The 19,687-nt window shown below is 41.8% G+C and overlaps 1 protein-coding gene across 1 annotated transcript; it reads left to right on the forward strand.

The window, feature by feature from the left end:
• The first annotated feature begins 5,279 nt into the window (after nt 1-5,279).
• On the forward strand, nt 5,280-9,524 carry LOC136846290 (uncharacterized). Its single transcript, XM_067117094.1, has 2 exons — nt 5,280-5,638; nt 8,801-9,524. The coding sequence occupies exons 1-2, from the start codon at nt 5,280-5,282 to the stop codon at nt 9,522-9,524; spliced, it is 1,083 nt and encodes a 360-aa protein (XP_066973195.1).
• Nucleotides 9,525-19,687: the final 10,163 nt, after the last annotated feature.

The following is a 19,687-nucleotide window of genomic DNA, read 5'->3' on the forward strand; positions in this document are numbered from 1 at the left end:
TATATATATATATATATATATATATATATATATATATATATATATATATATATATATATATATATATATATATATTGTTATGGTCACTTTTCAATGTAACTACCAGGTTCTTAAACCATACATCATATTGAGACTGGAATGGACTGGTGGTCCGCAACAACCAAAGGAGGTGTAAAAGAAAATAGTCAGTGTAGCCTTAAACCTAATTTATTCTTTACATATTTACAACTTTGAGTCAGGTTCTGAAATGAAGAGCGACTTCACAAAACAGTGTACATTACTATAAACACTGGAGTATTAAAATAATTACCAAAATAAATACAAAATAGCCACAATAATATTAATACTTTCAATAAATAATCCACATTAGTGAAGTACAGTAATCACAAATAATAAATTAACAGCAGCAGTCAACAACAGGGCAAAACAATGAGGCAATAACCAAAACAAGGCATTAAGGCATAATAACAGCAATAACACTAAAAAATAATAAGAGACATACTCGCTCAATATAACTTACTTGTGCCATTCAAAATACATAAATCATTTGAGCCTCTTGCTCAACACAATGACATACTTAAAACGCTCCAATAATTATTACTCTTGCCCTTCAAAATAAAAGCAATGACAATTGTCAGTGTACTACAACTCATCCAGAATAATAAACTGCCTTTCATTGGAGTAACAGCAAAAGATCCACAAGGACGACCACCGCACATCGACGAGCAATCTCCGATCCTCCATCACCGGACGAGCTCGATCAAGACAGTGCGACAGCAATAAGGCTGCCAATGAAGAATTCGTTCTTCCACACTGGCAACTATGGTTTAATCAGCCCTCGACCTTCGGAACTTATCCAGCTGTACTCCTCAGCAACTAAGCCAGCAACCAACACATGCCGCTTGAAGACCACCTCCGACTCCAAGGTGATACTTCAAAACCAACTGCTGCTACATCCTCAACCAAAAGCTGTTGAGAACCGGTCGCTCTTCCTTCCAAAGCCTGTCTGACTTGCAGGGAAAACGTCCAACACGAGAGATCAGAAGGTGAACAATAACTCGCTGACTCTACATGTCCAACACGAGAGATCAGCCAAACCCCGAAATAATCCTGTTATATATAAGAAACAATCCAACAACTGGACGAGCCTGACAATATATATATATATATATATATATATATATATATATATATATATATATATATATATATATATATATATATATATATAAGGAATAGCCAAAATAAGCTAACAGAATAGCTCCCCTGTCCTGCCTGCCTTTGTAAAATCGATAGAAGTGATAGACAGGCTCCTGTCTATTTGGACCTGTGTCAGGATAGTTATGGGCTAGTGAGACTGTGAAGGGTTGAGAACTGGACATTCCAGAGGGTATTAAGGCACACTCAGAAGATAATCTTTGCCTAGGGCAGTAACTTGCTTAGAGCTCTTTCTTGGTACAGGACCAGTGACCTGGGTCACGCCATTGCCCCCCCTACGCCAGGGCAGAAGCCATAAAAGGCCCCAACGTGCTCAGGTCAGCCTCACACACAGCTCAGACCTAAATGGAGGTCACATGTTAAGACGTCTCCTTCCTCCGTCCGGCCCCCCCCCCCACGCTTGCCGCCACGTGGACCGCCACCCCTTGCTTTGTCTCCCAACCATATGGCCAGTATCATTGCTAAACGGTGAAGTGCAACCATACTGCGAGTGGAACTCCACTACTGCAGCCCTATATCATCTCAGGGGCACCCTTCCACCACTCAACTGATCCACGTCCCATAAGCACGCCTTTGGTGGGAGGCCTTTGTCTCCAAACCATGTGGACCATAGCTGACGCCCCTTGGGAAGGACTGGAACAAAACCCTGCCTCAACATCAGCACTGAACACTCCTGTAGGACAGTAATGTGCCCTGAAAGATTGTTTAGTCATGTTACTTTTGCCCTTGTGCATTCATTGAACTTTTGGGCCAGTGTCTTTGCTTTCCCCTGAATTTCTTAGTTCAATCCCGGCCCATGTGTTCACTGCCCACTTACTCAAGTCACTAGTCAAGCCTCGAGGTTGTCCTTGTCGCCTTCAGCGCACACTCAAGTAGAAAACATTTTCCAATTCCTGCATTAGACCATAATCTGTGTTCCATATCATTTCAGAAGGACGATAGTAGGGGAATTCTCCTTGGCTCATGTTCCTGGCACCCCTCAAGCTTCCCCTCCCCCACCCTTGGAGGACTTTCAACTGTAGCAGCAATTTAACTTTTATTTAATTCATTTTCCTTTGAACTTATCTGTTATGTAAATATACCTATTTTCATACCCACGTGTTTCACACATTTTCCCTTTGAGTAAGAACCCTAAGCTCCTGTATAACTCCTTTTGTTTACTGTTTTATATTCTCCTGGTTATCTTACAAGGTCACTGTAGAGCAAAGTAATAAATTTTGAAACTTAAAATCTACCTGCACCAGGAAACATAAAAATGGCAACCTGACCAGTGATTCTCGTAATGATTGTATTCCCCACCCGCCCAACTCCCTTTGTTGCTTTGTTTGTGTTGCAATCTGTAAAATCAGCTCTTAGCTCAGCTGAGCTGGATATGAGACAGATTACGAACCTTTGAAAAGCCAGCGGAACAGGCCAAGGAAATTCTGTGTAAGTAAATTGTGTTTATTTAGCGTAGGAAAATTTGAGCAAACGTGACTAAACCTGGGAAATTTTTTTATTTTGGTATATTAGGGCGCATGCCAAAAGAAAGCAAGAGAGAGGATTGCCGAAATTTAGCTTTTGTAAGCCTTTGCACGTGGCTTGCATGCCATTCAAATAGGTTATTTAGTCTCTATCCCATTCAAGGAATAGTGTGTGTATTCCTCCTGTGAAAACAGAAGACATTTCGAAATCGAATATTTAAGTAGGCACCAAAATTGACTACAACCACATGTTTGAACAGTCAAACTAGCATCGCTGATTCCTCACCCTCTCTCTCGTCTAGCAATAGGGAGAAATCATATTTCATGCTAGGCACAGCGTAGAACTCATAGAGTTCACTAAAAGTCATTTCCTTCCCTCGGGTTCGGGGAAGTACTGCGTTTGTTTACCAACATTACCTTCATTCATTCATTCTGTCGCTGAAAGCCGACCCAGCAGCCTATAAATAACAGATAGTGAGGTGTGAGAATTTGTTTGTTTAATTTCACTTTGTTTTCCCTCGGCTCGTTCTGCAAAATTGTTCCGTTCTTGTATTATTGGGGTGTCTGACATTATATTTTTTTTTTTTTGTTCTTGTGCTTTTACTACTGCTGTGTGTGTTGCATTTCATTATAACTTTGGACTTACCCTCCACTTAATTGCTTTGAGGAGTAGACTTCTCACGTAAGTCCATAAATGTAAAAACTTGAGCTCTCACTAATCAGACATCATCTGTGCAGGAACTATTTTAGGGAGACCCAGTCATTTGCTAACCCTTGTCTCCAATCAACCCTCTTTGTCGGTACCTTAGGAGACCAATCATTTGCTAATTCTTGTCCCCAATCAGCCCCTTTTGCCGGTACCTTGGGAAACCAACATTTGCTAATCCTTCCCCCCATCAGCCCTCTTCATTGGTAAATCGGGTGACCTATATATTCCAATCTTGTCCCCAATCAGCCCGTTTTGTCAGTACCTTGGGAGACCAATCATTTGCTAATTCTTGTCCCCAATCAGCCCACTCGTCAGTAACTTAGGAGACACAAGGATTCCAATTCCAAATCCCCGCTATAGCCTGCTTCATCAGTGCAGGAGATCATTCAGACGTCCTTTGGGATAATTCCAAATTCCAATCTAAGCTCACGTCCTACACGACACCCTTCAGGTTATGGTTCAGGGTCAGATGCGCCCCCCACTTTAAGTTTAAAAAACCCTTCATACTGTAAAGTCACCGATAGCCGCTCTATTAAAATTTGGGTGTATTTATTATACCTGGACAACTCCTTCCTACGCTCTGGAAAAGCAATTTTGTGTATTACTTGAGTCCACCCCACCTGCAAAATGTCGGCAAGAGCTCATCAGAGCGAAGATTTCAAATTTTTCATGACCTCTGGGAAGGAACTCGGCCCTGGGAGGGAGCTAAAAGAATGGGTACGGGAGAGGCTGGATGAGATAAAGAAAGAAAAAGAGCCAGAGAGAAAGGAAAGGGAGGCAGAAAGACTTGCTCAGGAGAAAAGAGAAGAAGCAGAGAGAACAGAAAAGGAGGCAGAAAGACTTGCTCAGGAAGAAAAGAGAAGAAGCAGAGAGAAAAGAAAAAGAAGCAGAAAGACTCACTCAAGAGAGAAGAGAGGCCGTGGAAAGGGAAGAGAAGGACAAGCAGCACGCCCATGAACTTGAGCTGCTGCAACGATGTGGCCCTTCGCCCCCACCCACCACCCAGGGGATGAGTGCTTTCAGCCAGGCACTTGCCTAAATGCCAAAATGGACAGAGGACAAGCCAGAAGTATGGTTCGACACCGCCGAGACAGTCCTACAGGCCTGCCCCCTGAGCGCCGCTGAACTCTCCCCTGGTGTTGGGAAATTTCCTTGGAGGGAAGGCCGTCATTACTTACAAGCCTACCAGTCCAAGCGCGCCCATGCCAAGTGGTTCGAGTCCATGGGGGTTACGACCCTCAACGAGGCCATCGAACAAATGAAAATAGAACACTTTCTACTTTACACCCCTCCTGCCCTCGCCACGCACATCACAGAGAAGGAGCCCCCAACCTTAGCAGATTGCAGTAGATTAGCTGATTTCTGGGATACCCATCACTCCCAGGAGAGCTCCCTGAAGAAGAAAATTCATCCTCCTCCATGCCTCTCGAGCACCCCTCAGCAAAAGAATGGGCAAGCTTCGAAACCTGCAGTATGCGGGTTACTGTCATAAGACTGGGTATTCCACCGAACAATGTCAGACTAAGCCCACCGTTAATGCAAAGCCCTCTCCCTGCCACCCTTCCCATAACATGCGCACGCTCTCCACAGGGGCAGTGTGAAAAGATTACAGCACAAATTACTGCCCCACCTGTAAGGTTTATGGGCATTCCTCATCATGGGCGAAATGCCCTAATAACAAATCAAATACAAACACTGTCGCCTTAGCTGTGACTAATTCCAAGTCCTTGGGTCCTCCTGCAGAAGGTCCCATCTATGTAGCCCCTCCCTGGGATAAGTACCAAGCGCGCCAAGTCACGGCAATCGATGACTCAGGGCTCCCAGATTTCCCTCATACAGGAATAAATAGAAGGAACTTAGTAACGATCGAGGGAGTGAATTGCTACAAGATGATCCTCCCTATGGTCCAACTGAGGGTCACTAGACCCCAAAAAGCTAGAACACTAAATCTCACTGTAGCAAAGTACATTCTAGGAGGCTATGACGTCCTCCTGGGCCAGGACTTTATGTCCCCCTCCAAGTCAAGACAATTCTGGGGTCCAAATTCCCCAAATAATCCTACAGATCTAAGTCCAGTGCCCGGCACTGCCTCAGTGCTAGTGCCGAGGCCCCAGCCAGATCTCTCTTCAGGAGAATCTCGCCAATCAACTCCTCTGCCAGTGCCACTTGGGCGCACTGAGCAGTGCCAGTCTCCATCCGCCCCGGCCGGCGAGACCAATGACAAACCCATACCAGTGCCAGTGCCAAGGTCAGTGCCCGAGCGAGCACGCCCCTGATCCCCCTCCAAGGGATCCAACTCCAAACCCCCTCTCTTTGCCTGGCCTGGTTCCGCTGCCAGTGTCGGTAGAAAGAGAGACAGGTTCTCCCGACCCCAGCAGAGGCTCACCCAAATGCACGGATTCACAACCCGGGCCTGAACTGGTCACCACTGCCTACGAGTCAACCGCGCCCCCTCCGTCTGTCTCCTCTCTCGCCACCCGCCGCAGATACCCTCACGAGTCATGATTCTACCCTGCCTTGCTGGGCCGATGAATTCTGCGAGCTGCAACGATTAATGTCCGAGCTGGCGAACAAAATTCCTGTGTCAGCTGTCGCAGCAGCTGACCCAGATGGCACCCCTTGCCGCCCTTCAGTCTCAGGCCCTCCGATTCCCCGGCTGAGAACAATGGTCCAAGAAGGAGAGGTTCGCGGCAGAATTACCATGGGTGTGGGCAATTCCAGATAGTCCACAAAGAGCTCCAGAGCTCTTCTGGCACCTGTGCCATCTTGGCATAGTGCCACCTCTTCATCTTTCGAAGGTCTTGGCACCTCTCATCCAGAAGGGGATGTCAAGGCCCTCCACTGTTTTTTCCTCTCCTTTTGGAACTCTATCACTCTTTCTTTCCATCGACGTTTCCATGCTAACTTTCATTTCTTACCACCACAAAAGTCAGTTAAAGGCATCAATCATTTTTGCTATGAAGCAGTGAGAGATACAGAGTGGGAAGTGACACTCCCTTGCACCTGTACTTTGGCGCAGGGCATGCGTGTCAGCTCTTCCTGAAGGGGTCGCGCCCTTTAGGTTCCCTTTCCCAGCCCTTGGGCTGAGGGATAGTCCTGGCCGTCGTTTATAGGCAACGGATGATAAATTTATGCACAAACAATAAATACCTCACTCTATTATCATTGGCTCCTCTGCGTATATCATTTACTCTTTTATTTTATTTTTCTTTTTTATCTAGTTGATTAACAAATCTCAAGTCATAAGACTCCTGCCCTTGTGAGTTTTAACATCACCTTTGTAATACCAGAGGCATGTCCCACCCTTCAGTAAGCGGTCATGCCTTCACTTGTGTCATTCTGTTTAGTTTTCATTTTATTTTTTGAGAAATCTATTCTTGTCCAGTCCCCTTTCATTTGTTTGTTTTCCCATTCATACATTGAGAGAGTATTTGTTTATAGCCTTCGCCAAAGTTGTGGGCCGTGGAAGTATAAAATTTAGTATTGTTTAAACTTAGCTCCCGTTGTGAACTGTCAACTGTCAAGTTGGCGATACTTTGAACTAGTAACTCAGCATTACGCCTATCAATAATTACTACCCCTGGAGTTTAAGAGTACGTAACGCATACCGTCATTACAAGGAACTGAAAAAGGGATGTTAGTTGGAACCAACACTGTATTATCATTTATACCGCCTCTTCAAGGCATGACTAACAGCATGCATTTATTTCCTGCATCACATTGAGCAGCCAGTTGCTCTACATTTTTTTTTTTTTACATCCTGTCTTTTATTTTATGTTGATCTTTTTTGTGCCTTTGAATTGTTCTTTGTTTATTGTGACATCTATATTATGTTGAGTGCCTTATTACCCTCAGTAAAGTAAAGTTAGTAAAGCATTTGTGGAATGATCATTTATAAAACATTTCAGCAGTAACCAGCCTTCCCATGTAATAAAGCCTTCTTATTGTATGGTCTCAAATTGCACCCTGCATCTAAAGTAACCTTTGAGTAGGTCATTTATCAGTTTTACAGCAGAGTCTTGCAAGTAAAGTAAGCTAACAGTTGTAGCAAAGCAGAACTTAGAATACTGTTGAGCAGGAGGAGCTGTAAAGGAATAGCCAAAATAAGCTAATAAAACAGTCTCCCCCGTTCTGCCTTTGTAAAATCGATAGAAGTGATAGACAGGCTCCTGTCTATTTGGACCTGTGTCAGGGTAATTATGGGCTAGTGAGACTGTGAAGGGTTGAGAACCGAATATTCTAGAGGGTATTAAGGCACACACAGAAGATAATCTTCGCCTAGGGCAGTAACTTGCTTGGCACTCTTTCTTGGTGCAGGACCATTGACCTGGGTCAGGCCATCGCACCCCCTATGCCCGGGCAGAGGCCATAAAAGGCCCCAACGTGCTCGGGCCAGCCTCACACACAGCTCAGACCTAAATGGAGGAGGTTACATGTTAAGACGTCTCCTTCCCCGACCCCCTTGCCGCCATGTGGACCGCCACCCCTGGCTTTGTCTCCCAACCACATGGCCAGTATCATTGCTAAACGGTGAAGTGCAACCATATTGCGAGCAGAACTCCACTACTGCAGCCCTATATCATCTCAGGGGCACCCCTCCACCACTCCACTGATCCACATCACACAAGCACACCTTTGGTGGGCGGCCTTTGTCTCCAAACCACGTGGACCATAGCTGACGCCCCTTGGGAAGGACTGGAATGAAGCCCCATCTCAACATCAGCACTGGACACTCCTGTAGGACAGTAAAGTGCCCTGAAAGATTGCTTAGTCACGTTACTTGCGCCCTTGTGCATTCATTAACTTTTGGGCCAGTGTCGTTTCTTTCCCCTGAATTTCTTGGTTCAGTCCCGGCCCACGTGTTCACTACCCCCTTACTAAAGTCACTAGTCAAGCCTCGAGTAGAAAGCATTTTCCAATTCCTGCATTAGGCCGTAACCTGTGTTCCATATCGTTTCAGAAGGACGATAGTAGCGGAATTCTCCTTGGCTTATGTTCCTGGCACCCCCAAGATTTCCCTCCCCACCCTTGGAGGACTTTCAAATGCAGCAGCAATTTAATTTTTATTTAATTCATTTTCCTTTGAACTTGCCTGTTATGTAAATATACCTATTTTTGTACCCACATGTTTCACACATTTTGCCTTTGAGTAAGAACCCTAAGCTCCTGTATAACTCCTTTTGTTTACTGTTTTATATGCTCCTGGATATCTTACAAGGTCACTATAGAGTAAAGTAATAAATTTTGAGACTTAAAATCTACTCTCCTAGAAACAGGAAACATATATAAAGATATATATATATATATATATATATATATATATATATATATATATATATATATATATATATATATATATATATATAATTGTAATAGCCACAATGCCCTCTTAACTTTCTCTAATTCTTAGCACTTTTTTTGGATATGCTAGTCACTACAATGCCATAAGGGAAGACAAAGTTCCCCATAGAGCTACCATTAACAGATGTAAACTCATCACGAATGAAGGTATCAATCACTTTAAGATGATGCTTCCTACTGTCAAGTTGAGGATCACGAGACCTCATAGGTCTGAAATCTGTGACCTCGCAGTCACCAGATATATTCCCGGAAGTTATGACCTCCTCCTGGGACAGGACTTCCAGTCCCCGTCTAAGTTACAGCAATCCAGGGGTCCAAATCCCCCAAATTATTCATTAGGCACGAGTAAGCCTCAAACGCCTGCATTTGTTCCACTGTCAGTTCCACCTGAGTGCAATGTGCAGTGGCCCCCTCCATCAAGATCGATTCCCAATCCCATTCCAATGACCAGCCCTGCCCCAGAGCCAGTGCCAGGGCCCCAAATAGATCCCCCTCTAGGAGATCCCACACTTGATTCACAATCTCTGCCAGTGTCACTTGGGTCCACTGAGCAGTGCCAAGCTCCGTCCATCCCGAACGATGAGCAATTTCCAAATCAATTATTAGTACCTGGCCTTACCTTAGTGCCAGCGCCAGAGCATGCCCCTGATCTCCATTCCAGAGATCCCAGCCCAGGTCCCCTCTCTTCTCCCAGCCTGGCTCCACTACCAGTACCGTTAAGAGAGACGGAGCCGTCCGGCCACAGTGGAAGCTCACCCATAGGTGCAGCCTGAGCTGGTCAATCTTACCTGCGAGCCTCTCATGCCCCCCATGACTGCTTCCACTTTGTCTCAGTCCACTGCAGACAAACAGTGAGTAAGGATTCTGCCATGTCTCAAATGGCTGATGAACTCAAGGAACTGAGATGGATCATGATAGAGCTCGTAAAAAGGGCCACTGTGTCAGCCGTCAAAGAAGCCGACACAGGAGGCACCCAAATACCCTCCCCGGGCTCGGTTCCACCAATTCCCCGATCAAGACAAACCATCAAGGTAAGAGAGGTCTGTGTAGGAAATACCATGGGCATGGATAATTCCACGTAGTTTAAAGAGAGTCCCCGAGCTCTCCTGGCACCCGTGCCAAAATGGTACAGTGCCATCCCTTTTTCCTACGAAGACTTTGGCACCTCTATCCAGAAGAGGATGTGAGGGTCCTTCACATATTTATTTCCTTTATAACTCTATCCCTTATTCTTCCCTTTAACATTTCCCTTCCTTACTTTTGATTATTACTCACATTTATTTTATGCCTTACCAAGGCCTCCATTTTACTTTAATCCCTTCTGCCCATGCAGAATGCCATTGACAGATATGCCAACTGTATAAGTCCTACAACTTCCCTTTCATGCTTACCACAGCATGATGCATTTAAAATATGATATGTCATCACCATTAGTTATTATTATATGAGTGCCAACATGTCACAGTGCCATTATTGTAGATGCTGGCAAATGATCCTGCCAGAGGAGTTGCGCCCTCTGGCTACCTTTGTGGCCTTCTTGGGCTAAGAATGAACCTAGCTGTTTTCCATAGGCTAAGGAATGTAATTTCGGCATATTTAATCATCATGTTTTGCTAACAATCATTGATTACTCTGAATCTGTCACCTATTCTGTTTGTGAATCTCTGTAATAGATCTCAAGTCTCAGGGTTGCAACCTTGTGTTTATAGTGCCCGAATGCACTGAGCTGTTGCTCAAGTATCGTGGAAACACCTAACCAAGACCACGTTTATCTTACTGTGATGCCTCTTTGAGGCAGACTAACCACTTGTGTGCAAAATTTGTAATTGATTATTATTAAGAGTGCATGAAGTATCTCTAGAATTAACCTAGTGTTAATTCATTGTTTTAACTGTGCCATTACATTGTGAAAAATATTCTGATTCATGCTGCCTTAACGTAATAGGAATTCAATGATAAGAATATCTCATTCTTAGCAGCACGTATTTACTCTGCTTTAACGTAAATGTCACAATGTTGTTTTGCCTCTTGAAATTAATTGCTACGCAGAAGTTTAAGTTAAATTATAAGGCACCAAAGGGAAATGAGAGAGAAGTAAAGTCTTTAAGTGAGTTTGCTCGCTGGTAATCATTCTCGCCTGATCTGGGGTGTGAATGCTAATTTGGTTGGGGAGGTACAACAGATGGGACCTTTTCCAAGCCACCTCACCATTTTTTTTTACATCTGTAACGCAGTAGAGAAAGAAATAAAATTCATTTCAATTGTTTTAATTACTAGAACTGCTGTGGGTTTCCACTCACCCTTCATAACTCTCTCCTTCATTCCCCAAAATGGTTAAGCCTAACCCTTCTCTCTGTCCAAATTCCTGCCTAAGGCCTTCTTGGCATCAAGCAGCGACAAGGGAGGAGCCAAAAAAAGAGAAAGTCGGGGCCGCCTCTATGTTAACCCTCCACGAGGTTGACTGCTGTCATATGGCCTATATAGAAAACATGACAAAGACTGACCTTTGTGCCACCTGCCAGACGCAAATGGCTTAATCTCAAAGGTTATTTATAGACAATGCAATGGAAATCGAGAGAGAAACGCTCCGAACACCACCGAGGACATATGTCCTTAATCTTGCCTGACCCTCAAACTTCCCACATGTTCGACCCTGAGGTTCAAACCAGTATACTTTTGTAGTGGCATTTTAATTCCCTCCTCCATCGACTGCACCCTATCGAACGAGGACACTGTCATCTTGACGAGGGTAATGTACCGGAATAAGGTTTCTTAGTCAGTCACAATTATTGTTATTTCTCTGTCTGATTTTTCATTTATTTTCCATTGTGCGATCACCTTCTGTAATTTGTATTGGAGCAGTCAGTGTTCATAAAATTATGCATTTAGTGGTGAACTGAGTTATTTGGCACCATCTGTGCAATCCCTCAGTCCCCTTTGAGCGTCTTATTATTCTCGCAAGTAACCGTCTTGCATATATATTGCAGATAGGCATTGACTGTGGAATCCCTCAGCTCTATCCATGTGCAGTCCCCCTTCTACCTCCACTGCGATGTTTCCTGTTATGATGACATCATTGGCGTAGAATATTCATTCTGTGTAGGAGTCATTCATTTAGCAGGCCCTTATTATTTATTACCTGGCCAGTAATTCGTTATTCTTCTGATCTGTGTTTGTTATATAAATGTAATTAGTTAAAGAGAGCCCTTGAGTTTTATGTAATTTCCCTCACTTGAAGAAGGCCATAAGCCACAGATTCCCTTTTTTGTCTACGAAGTTGTCCTAATATTGAGCCAGATGTGTAATAAATACAGTAGATTTCTTGATAATGTAAGGAACTCCCTGCATTCATCTGTTGCAGCCCAGAATCAAGTAAGTATCCCTTGGACATGCGTGTAGCAACACATACACACACACACACACACACACACACATATATATACACATATATATATATATATATATATATATATATATATATATATATATATATATATATATATATATATATATATATATATATATATATATATATTATTATGATTAGCAAGAACTTGCTAGCAAATTGCCTCCCCCTTTTTTTTTTGTTGTTGTTTGTTTTGTTGTTTTCATTTACTGCAAGCTGCTCGATCGATAGACACATCTGTCTATTGACTTCGCACGGTCAGAATACAAGGGTTTAAAACAGATTAAGGCCACTCCCTTTAAGTCGATCTTTCTTCGAGGCAAAAGTAAATCTGTCTGGTCGTTTTCTTCCAGGCAAAACCCCCCTGCGGGCATCAGCTGAACATGACTCAACTCCCCCTATGTGTTGGACGTGCCCCCTGCCCCATAGGAGGAGATAAAAGCAGAAACCAAACCGAGGTTCGGCCTCACACGTGCGCTGGAAGACAGGGAGTGAAGAAGTCCCCGAACACCTGCCCCTGGCAGTGCCCTTAGCTAACCACGTGTCCCTTTTCAAAGTATACTTTCTCCTCGTGCCCTTCGACCGCGAGCCACATGTTCGCTCCACCGTTGACCTGCGTGGTGCCCACATGCCATTGCCCGGCCCTTCGTGAAATTCCCACGCATTGCCTTTTTATGTGAAGCCCCCCCATCCTAACACGTGAAGAAACTCGCCCTCAGAAATCGCAAGTCATCCACGGACCACTTTCCACGCTAGAACCAAACCTGTCTTACGGTAATGTGCTCTGGAAGACCTTCATTCAGTCACGCTTTTGTCTCGTAATATTTACTTAAATTGTGAGCCAGTAATCACCAAATCTTTTGTCAAATGTCCGTGCTCCTCGAGTGTCGGCAGTGCTAAGCTATCATTAATTCATCGAAGCCCCTTGACACCCTCAGTGCAGCTTCGAATTCATTATTCTTTTATCTATTTTAATTTCTGGCATATAACGTGCATATCTCTCATTTCAGAGGGACCCTACATCGTGGAAGCTTCTTGGACTGTGTCTGGAATTCCCCAGTTTCATTCATCCCATAGGAATCCCCTTCAGGATCAATAATCTACTAACATTCCTCTTTCCCGTACTAATGTTATTTATGTAAATACACTCCTGCAAGAGCCTTAAGCTCATATGAAATTCCCCTTTGTTTTCCTCTTTTTTATGTTTTCCTGGACCCACAAAGTCAGAATCACAAGGCTAAATTACCTTAAATTGTTGCTACCTGTCTCACAGAGAATATTTCAAACTAAATCGCCAGGAAAAACAAGAATATATATATATATATATATATATATATATATATATATATATATATATATATATATATATATATATATATTTATATATATACATATATATATATATATATATATATATATATATATATATATATATATATATATATATATATATATACTGTATATATATATATATATATATATATATATATATATATATATATATATATATATATATATATATATATATATATATATATATATATATATATATATATATATATATATATATATATATATATATATATATATATATATATATATATATATATATATATATATATATATATATATATATATATATATATATATATATATATATATATATATATATATATATATATATATATATATATATATATATATATATATATATATATGTTACAGTCATCATGCGCAATCAGTCATTACGCGTAATGACTGAAATTTCAGTCATCACGTAATGCACTTAGGGACATTTGATCCCCCAGGAGCTAGTACTAAACACGGCAAAATACATTTGACCCCCAGGGACTAGTACTAAACCGGCGAAATAGTGTAGGTGACTCACTGTTTCGCCGTGTTTAGTACTAGCTCCTGGAGTGATCAAATGTCCCCTAAGTGCATTACAGCGTGATGACTGAAATTTTAGTCATTACGCCGTAATGACTGATTATGCATGTTGACTGCCATATATATATATATATATATATATATATATATATATATATATATATATATATATATATATATATATATATATATATATGTGTGTATAAATGAATCACGAATATATGGAACGTGATGAATATAATAAATAAAGATAAAATCCACAAAGGAAACGGAAACACTGGAGTGCTATGAGGCCTTTCGACACAAGTCCTCTACTTAGCAGACTTTATATATATATATATATATATATATATATATATATATATATATATATATATATATATATATATATATATATATATATATATATATATATATATATATATATATATATATATTATATATATATATATATATATATATATATATATATATATATATATATATATATATATATATATATATATATATATATATCACAAAATCCACATAAAAAAGTGAGTGAAAACTAGAACTTTGAGCAAGTACTTTTGTAGCTTATCCTACATTTTCAAGTTCACACTGAATACAAAAGAAGTTGACAGAGCTTTATATACAAAAACAGAAAGGGGGGCGGGTTACAGTTTGTTAATCTGGGCAGCACGTTTTTTTTAATCGAAAAAGACAAGAACAAAGGATCAAGGGGTAATCCAGGGTGGAGATTAACATTCCTGGGGCACGTGGCTTCAATAAACACCATCTCCAGCAGATTCCTTTTCTGATGGTCATTGACCTTGTAGATTATTGATGACTTATCCCACTTAATCACATGGCTTGTTGTAAGCCAATGATTCATAATGCCATTATTTGTTAAGCCCTTGAAATGGCATATTTGTGTTGGGAGCATCTCACTTTTAGTCCTTTTGATGTTTGACTAATATAAATCTTATTACATTCTTTGCAAGGAATACTGTACACACTATTGTTTGAATTTGGCGTACTATTCTTAATTAGTTTATTTCTCAAAAACAAGCATATGCATACTCAACAGTATGCATATGCTTGTTTATCTGGAACAGTGAGCTTAAAATCCTTATGTATAAGAGCACATAAGCAGTACCTATATTTTTCAAACATGAAGCCGAGGGGTTGGCTCTAGAGAAAAAAAAAACATGGACAGTGGTAATGTCACATTTATACTTTAATTGTTGAATCATGAATAAACCTCCTGTGCAGAAAATTTTCATGATAGCAACCTCACACGTAAGGCTCATCACCATCGAGTCAAACATCTTATGTAGACAATGTGCCATTTACCTCTATCTTGCACAAACTGTTGTGTTTCTTGGCTATTAAGACCGATCCCTCCTAGTATCTTTCTAACTATTTGTACAGGCAGGGCTTAACCCTTGCTCATAAGATGCAAACATAGTGCAAATTCCTGGTCATCTAGCATAATCTTCTCATTGTATCCCCCTGTATCCTCCGTTCTGCCACTGGAATGCTTTTCATTCTAGGTAGTCAAAAGAGAGAGAGAGCCGCTGCTAAAAAATGGAAAGAGCCTACCTGAGAAGGCTGCCGTGTTGGACCCTAAGGCAATCCGGCACCACGGCTCAGCCACAGCTGCCCGAATTGGTCCTCCGTTCTGTTCTGGCTATCGTCACAAGCGGATGCATATTTTCCTGCTAGCACATTCTCAAACAACAGCCACCATCAGCGCCTGCCATGTGTCTCTGTTCAGGATAACCCTGCCAGATCAGGTTTTTGACTTCTACAGTGAGCCTAAGACAAAATCAAGTATTTTAACAGCCCATTTTTCCTCCTATTGAATTATTTCTTGACTTTTGTTAACGAAACCCTTCCAAGTAACTCCTGTGATCCACCATATGTACTTCTCTCTCTCCAGTCATTTCTGTGAATCCCCTTTCCAAAGTCAACCCCTTTCAAGCCACTGCCACTGTCATTTGCATGCTTAGTTAATTTCCTGACTAGGAACAGTGATAACAAAATGTCTTTTGACTGGCTATGCCATCCATCTGCCCACTCAAGTGGTTAGAGCAATCTTTAAGCACTTGGGTATGATATTGCAGTGAGTTAGGATAGATTGATGATATATCGTTAGGGCCCCGAGGGTTGCCTGTATCATGTGTACTGTAGGACAAATCTCAGCTCACTCTTTCCTTCGTCGCTGGAATCTCTATGTGCGACGGAACATAGGAGTTTTCTTGTTTTACAGCACCGTTAAATACTTACTTTTATGATCGCTTAATACCCACCTGCACCCATGGTTGTAATTAATTTGTGAATTATTATTATTATTATTTGTTAAGTAAAGGTAGTTAATTGTTAACTGAGTATAATTACTCCTTGCAATAACTTGACTTTAAAATAATAACTAAGGTTAGTATTCATCTCCTTTCCATTCCTCTTAGTTTTTTGTATTACTGTCAGCTATTTTTGAGCATTCCATTGCCAATCCAAGGCTGGCAAGTAACACTGACGACCTTGCCAAAGATCAGTTTATTAAATTATCATAGAAATTCCCCAAGTAAAAACACAGGTAAATTAAAAACTTAACAACACAAGCCAAGATTCTATGTCATGGGCGATACCACCCTTAAAATCCACACAGCTCTGTCTAGCAGACTATGAAATCGAAGTATTGATTTTCTCAGGCAGGTTAGCAACCTTAACACGTCATAGCGATAGGAAGTTTAAAGATTTCATGCTTATTTACGGTGAACTGTAAAGTAAAACCCATTTCACTGCTCTTTTTAGGAAAATTAGTCCATTTTAGCCAAGCACATGTTCAGGTAAACAAAGGCAAGTCTGATTTAGTGGACCTAGATTATTGCTCTCGGTCACTAAAAGCCAAAAACAAGAGCTAGATTTTTGTCTCCGAACCCTACGCAATTTCAGTGAGGGAAATTTCACAATCTTGCTACATGGTTAGGTTGTCCGTGCATGCTATAACTTTAGCTGGAGTGCATGTTAGGAAAGCATTTATTGCTAGTGAATAGCCATTACAAATTAGTTCTTGTGGAGTTTCGGCATAAGAAGGCAAATTTCCTCAGTGCTAAGAGTTAGATAACGTAAATTTATGCATGCTATTTATATTTGCTTTCAATTTTAGTGGGATAGGCATATACAATTGGCTAGGGAATGTTCATTGGCATATTATATTAGAATCGTTAGACTTCAAGAGAGAGAGAGAGAGGTTTCATATTCTTAAATCTTATCTAGGTTGTTAGCCATTTATTTTTTACAAAACCACCAAGATTATTTAGCCTATCAGAGGGAAGTAGGCGTTATATTGATTTCATATCACGATAAGCAGTCCTATATAGAATTTCATATTCTCAGATTAAATGCTTAGCCAACACCCCCGTGTTGCTAACTAACCCTAAATCATTGCCAGCAGAGATCAGCATTTATCTTAGCCTATTCAGTTGCGCTCCATGTACACCATAGCTAGTTCCTGGTACATTTATCTTAGTCTATGCTGATGTTACTTCATGTCCCATTGCTAGACGCTAGTGAATTTATGATTATTTATCTAGCCTAGGTTGGTCCTAGCTAGCCACTAGTGCATTTGTGTCCATCCTTCTAGAAGCGTTGGTTGCACCTATGTTCCCACCACTAGCCACTATTGTGTTTATGTTTATTTAACTGCCTAGTGCAGTTATTGTAGCCTATGTCAGTTGCACCCCTGTGCCCATAGCTATCCCCTAGTGGTCTTATATTTAACTTTTTATATACGTAGCCTATGACATTTGCACTTTATATCTACCCTAGCTAGTGTCTAGTACATTTACCTGTGCCGATCCACTTTATGTGTAGACGAGCCGCACATTTTGTACCACCTACACCCGCGTGCCAGTCCCTTGGAGTGCCATATGCTGGTTCTTCGGAAACCACTTTGCACAACAGTCCCAGCATTATCCCTATCACAGGGACACTTCCATTCCAGTGTAGCCTATCAAGTTACACTGCTATTTAGAGTCACCTCAGAGGTGCTCTCCATTTTACAAGTGTAGCCTGGACCAGCCCACTTCCTTATTTTGCATATGCTCTGCCCAGTTCGGAGTGCCATTTCATTTTTCTATGCAATTGCTTGTGTGGCTACCCTAAGACTTTGAACATTTTGGGGAAGACCAGACTCCACTTTAAGCACCAGCAGTGTCTGCTGAGGAGTAAAACCTTCACCAACATAGGGAAAGGCATGGCCCTGTAGGGGACAAAGCTGGCCCAGTGGGCCCAAGTGCAGGTTACTGCTGCTAGGAAAGAGAGACAAGAAAAGGAAGAAAGGGAGGCCAAGAGAGAAAAGAGAAGGAAGAAAGGGTTCATCAAGACAAAGAAAAGGAGCATCAAGAGAGAAAGGAAAGGGAAGAGAAGAAGCCTCAAGTGGCAGAAAAGCAGCAACAGCATGAACTAGCCTTGAAGCAAGAGAGAAAGGGGCAAAAAGAAACCCAAAGGTTGCATGAGCTAGCCTTAAGGGAGAAGGAGATAGCCTTAGAGGAGAAGGAACTCAAGCTCAAAAAATCCAAGCAGGACAGTGCCCTGGCACTGACCCAACACCGAGTCACTAATCCATCCTCTCATTCCATTATGTCAAACATAAGCAGCCTCATAGCTCACTGGAATGACGCGGAGCCAGAGGCGTGGCTGGACCAGACAGAAACCCTCTTCTCAGAGTGCAAGCCGACTGACACAGAGAAGTCCATGATTCTAGCAAAACACATGGCCAGCGTGGGACGGGACGCCCCCAACTCATTGGAGAATGGCAACCAAGGAAACCTTGAGGCAGTCAGGAAGGCTGTAGTAACAGCATATGAGATTACTCCTGAGCACTGGAGACAGAGATGGCAAGGTCTTTCTGAGGAGGTCAACCAAATTTGGTCTGACTGTTGCTACAAAAAGTCTCGCGCCTTGTGTCAGTGGATCAACAGCTTGGAGTGTAAGGAGTTCAAGGACTTAATAAATCAGCTCCAACTTGAGGACTTCCTCCATTATGCACCTGGTCCCTTGGCTCTCTACATTAAATAAGAAACAGCTGGAATTATTTACCGACTGCTGCCACCTGGCTGATGATTATGAGATGTACCACCCATCCTCTAGCACCTCCCATAGGCGCACAGTCCCTCCTGACCCCACTACCTTGTCTGGGCACCTTCCAAATCCACCTATGTCCACTTATTGCAAGAAAATAGAGCATTTGGAAGCCCAATGTAAAGCTGGAGAGGGAGCCATATCAAAGCCCCCTCTAACCAGTACTCCCAGCCTACCTAGTCCATAACCACTCCTTGTAGAGATTACAATAAAGTTTATTGGCACACTTGCAAGCAATACGAGGGCCCCCCGAATTTCAAGGAGTGTCCTGGAAGGAAATTTGCTATCGTTATTGCTCTGGTGGCCACTCATTCACACTCGTTAGAACCCCCAGCTGGAAAGCTTAATTTTGTTGCACCTCCTCAAGGTTGTTATAGAGCTCAACAGGTCTCTGCATTTAGGGACACTGGCCATCAGATCTCCCTTATAAGTCGAGACAAAGTACCCAAAGGGGCCATCATTGAAGATAAGAAGCCTGTAACTATTATAGGCATTAATAATTGGAAGCTGACT

Source organism: Macrobrachium rosenbergii, chromosome 15 (genome assembly GCF_040412425.1).
Source record: "Macrobrachium rosenbergii isolate ZJJX-2024 chromosome 15, ASM4041242v1, whole genome shotgun sequence".
Lineage (NCBI taxonomy): Eukaryota > Metazoa > Arthropoda > Malacostraca > Decapoda > Palaemonidae > Macrobrachium > Macrobrachium rosenbergii.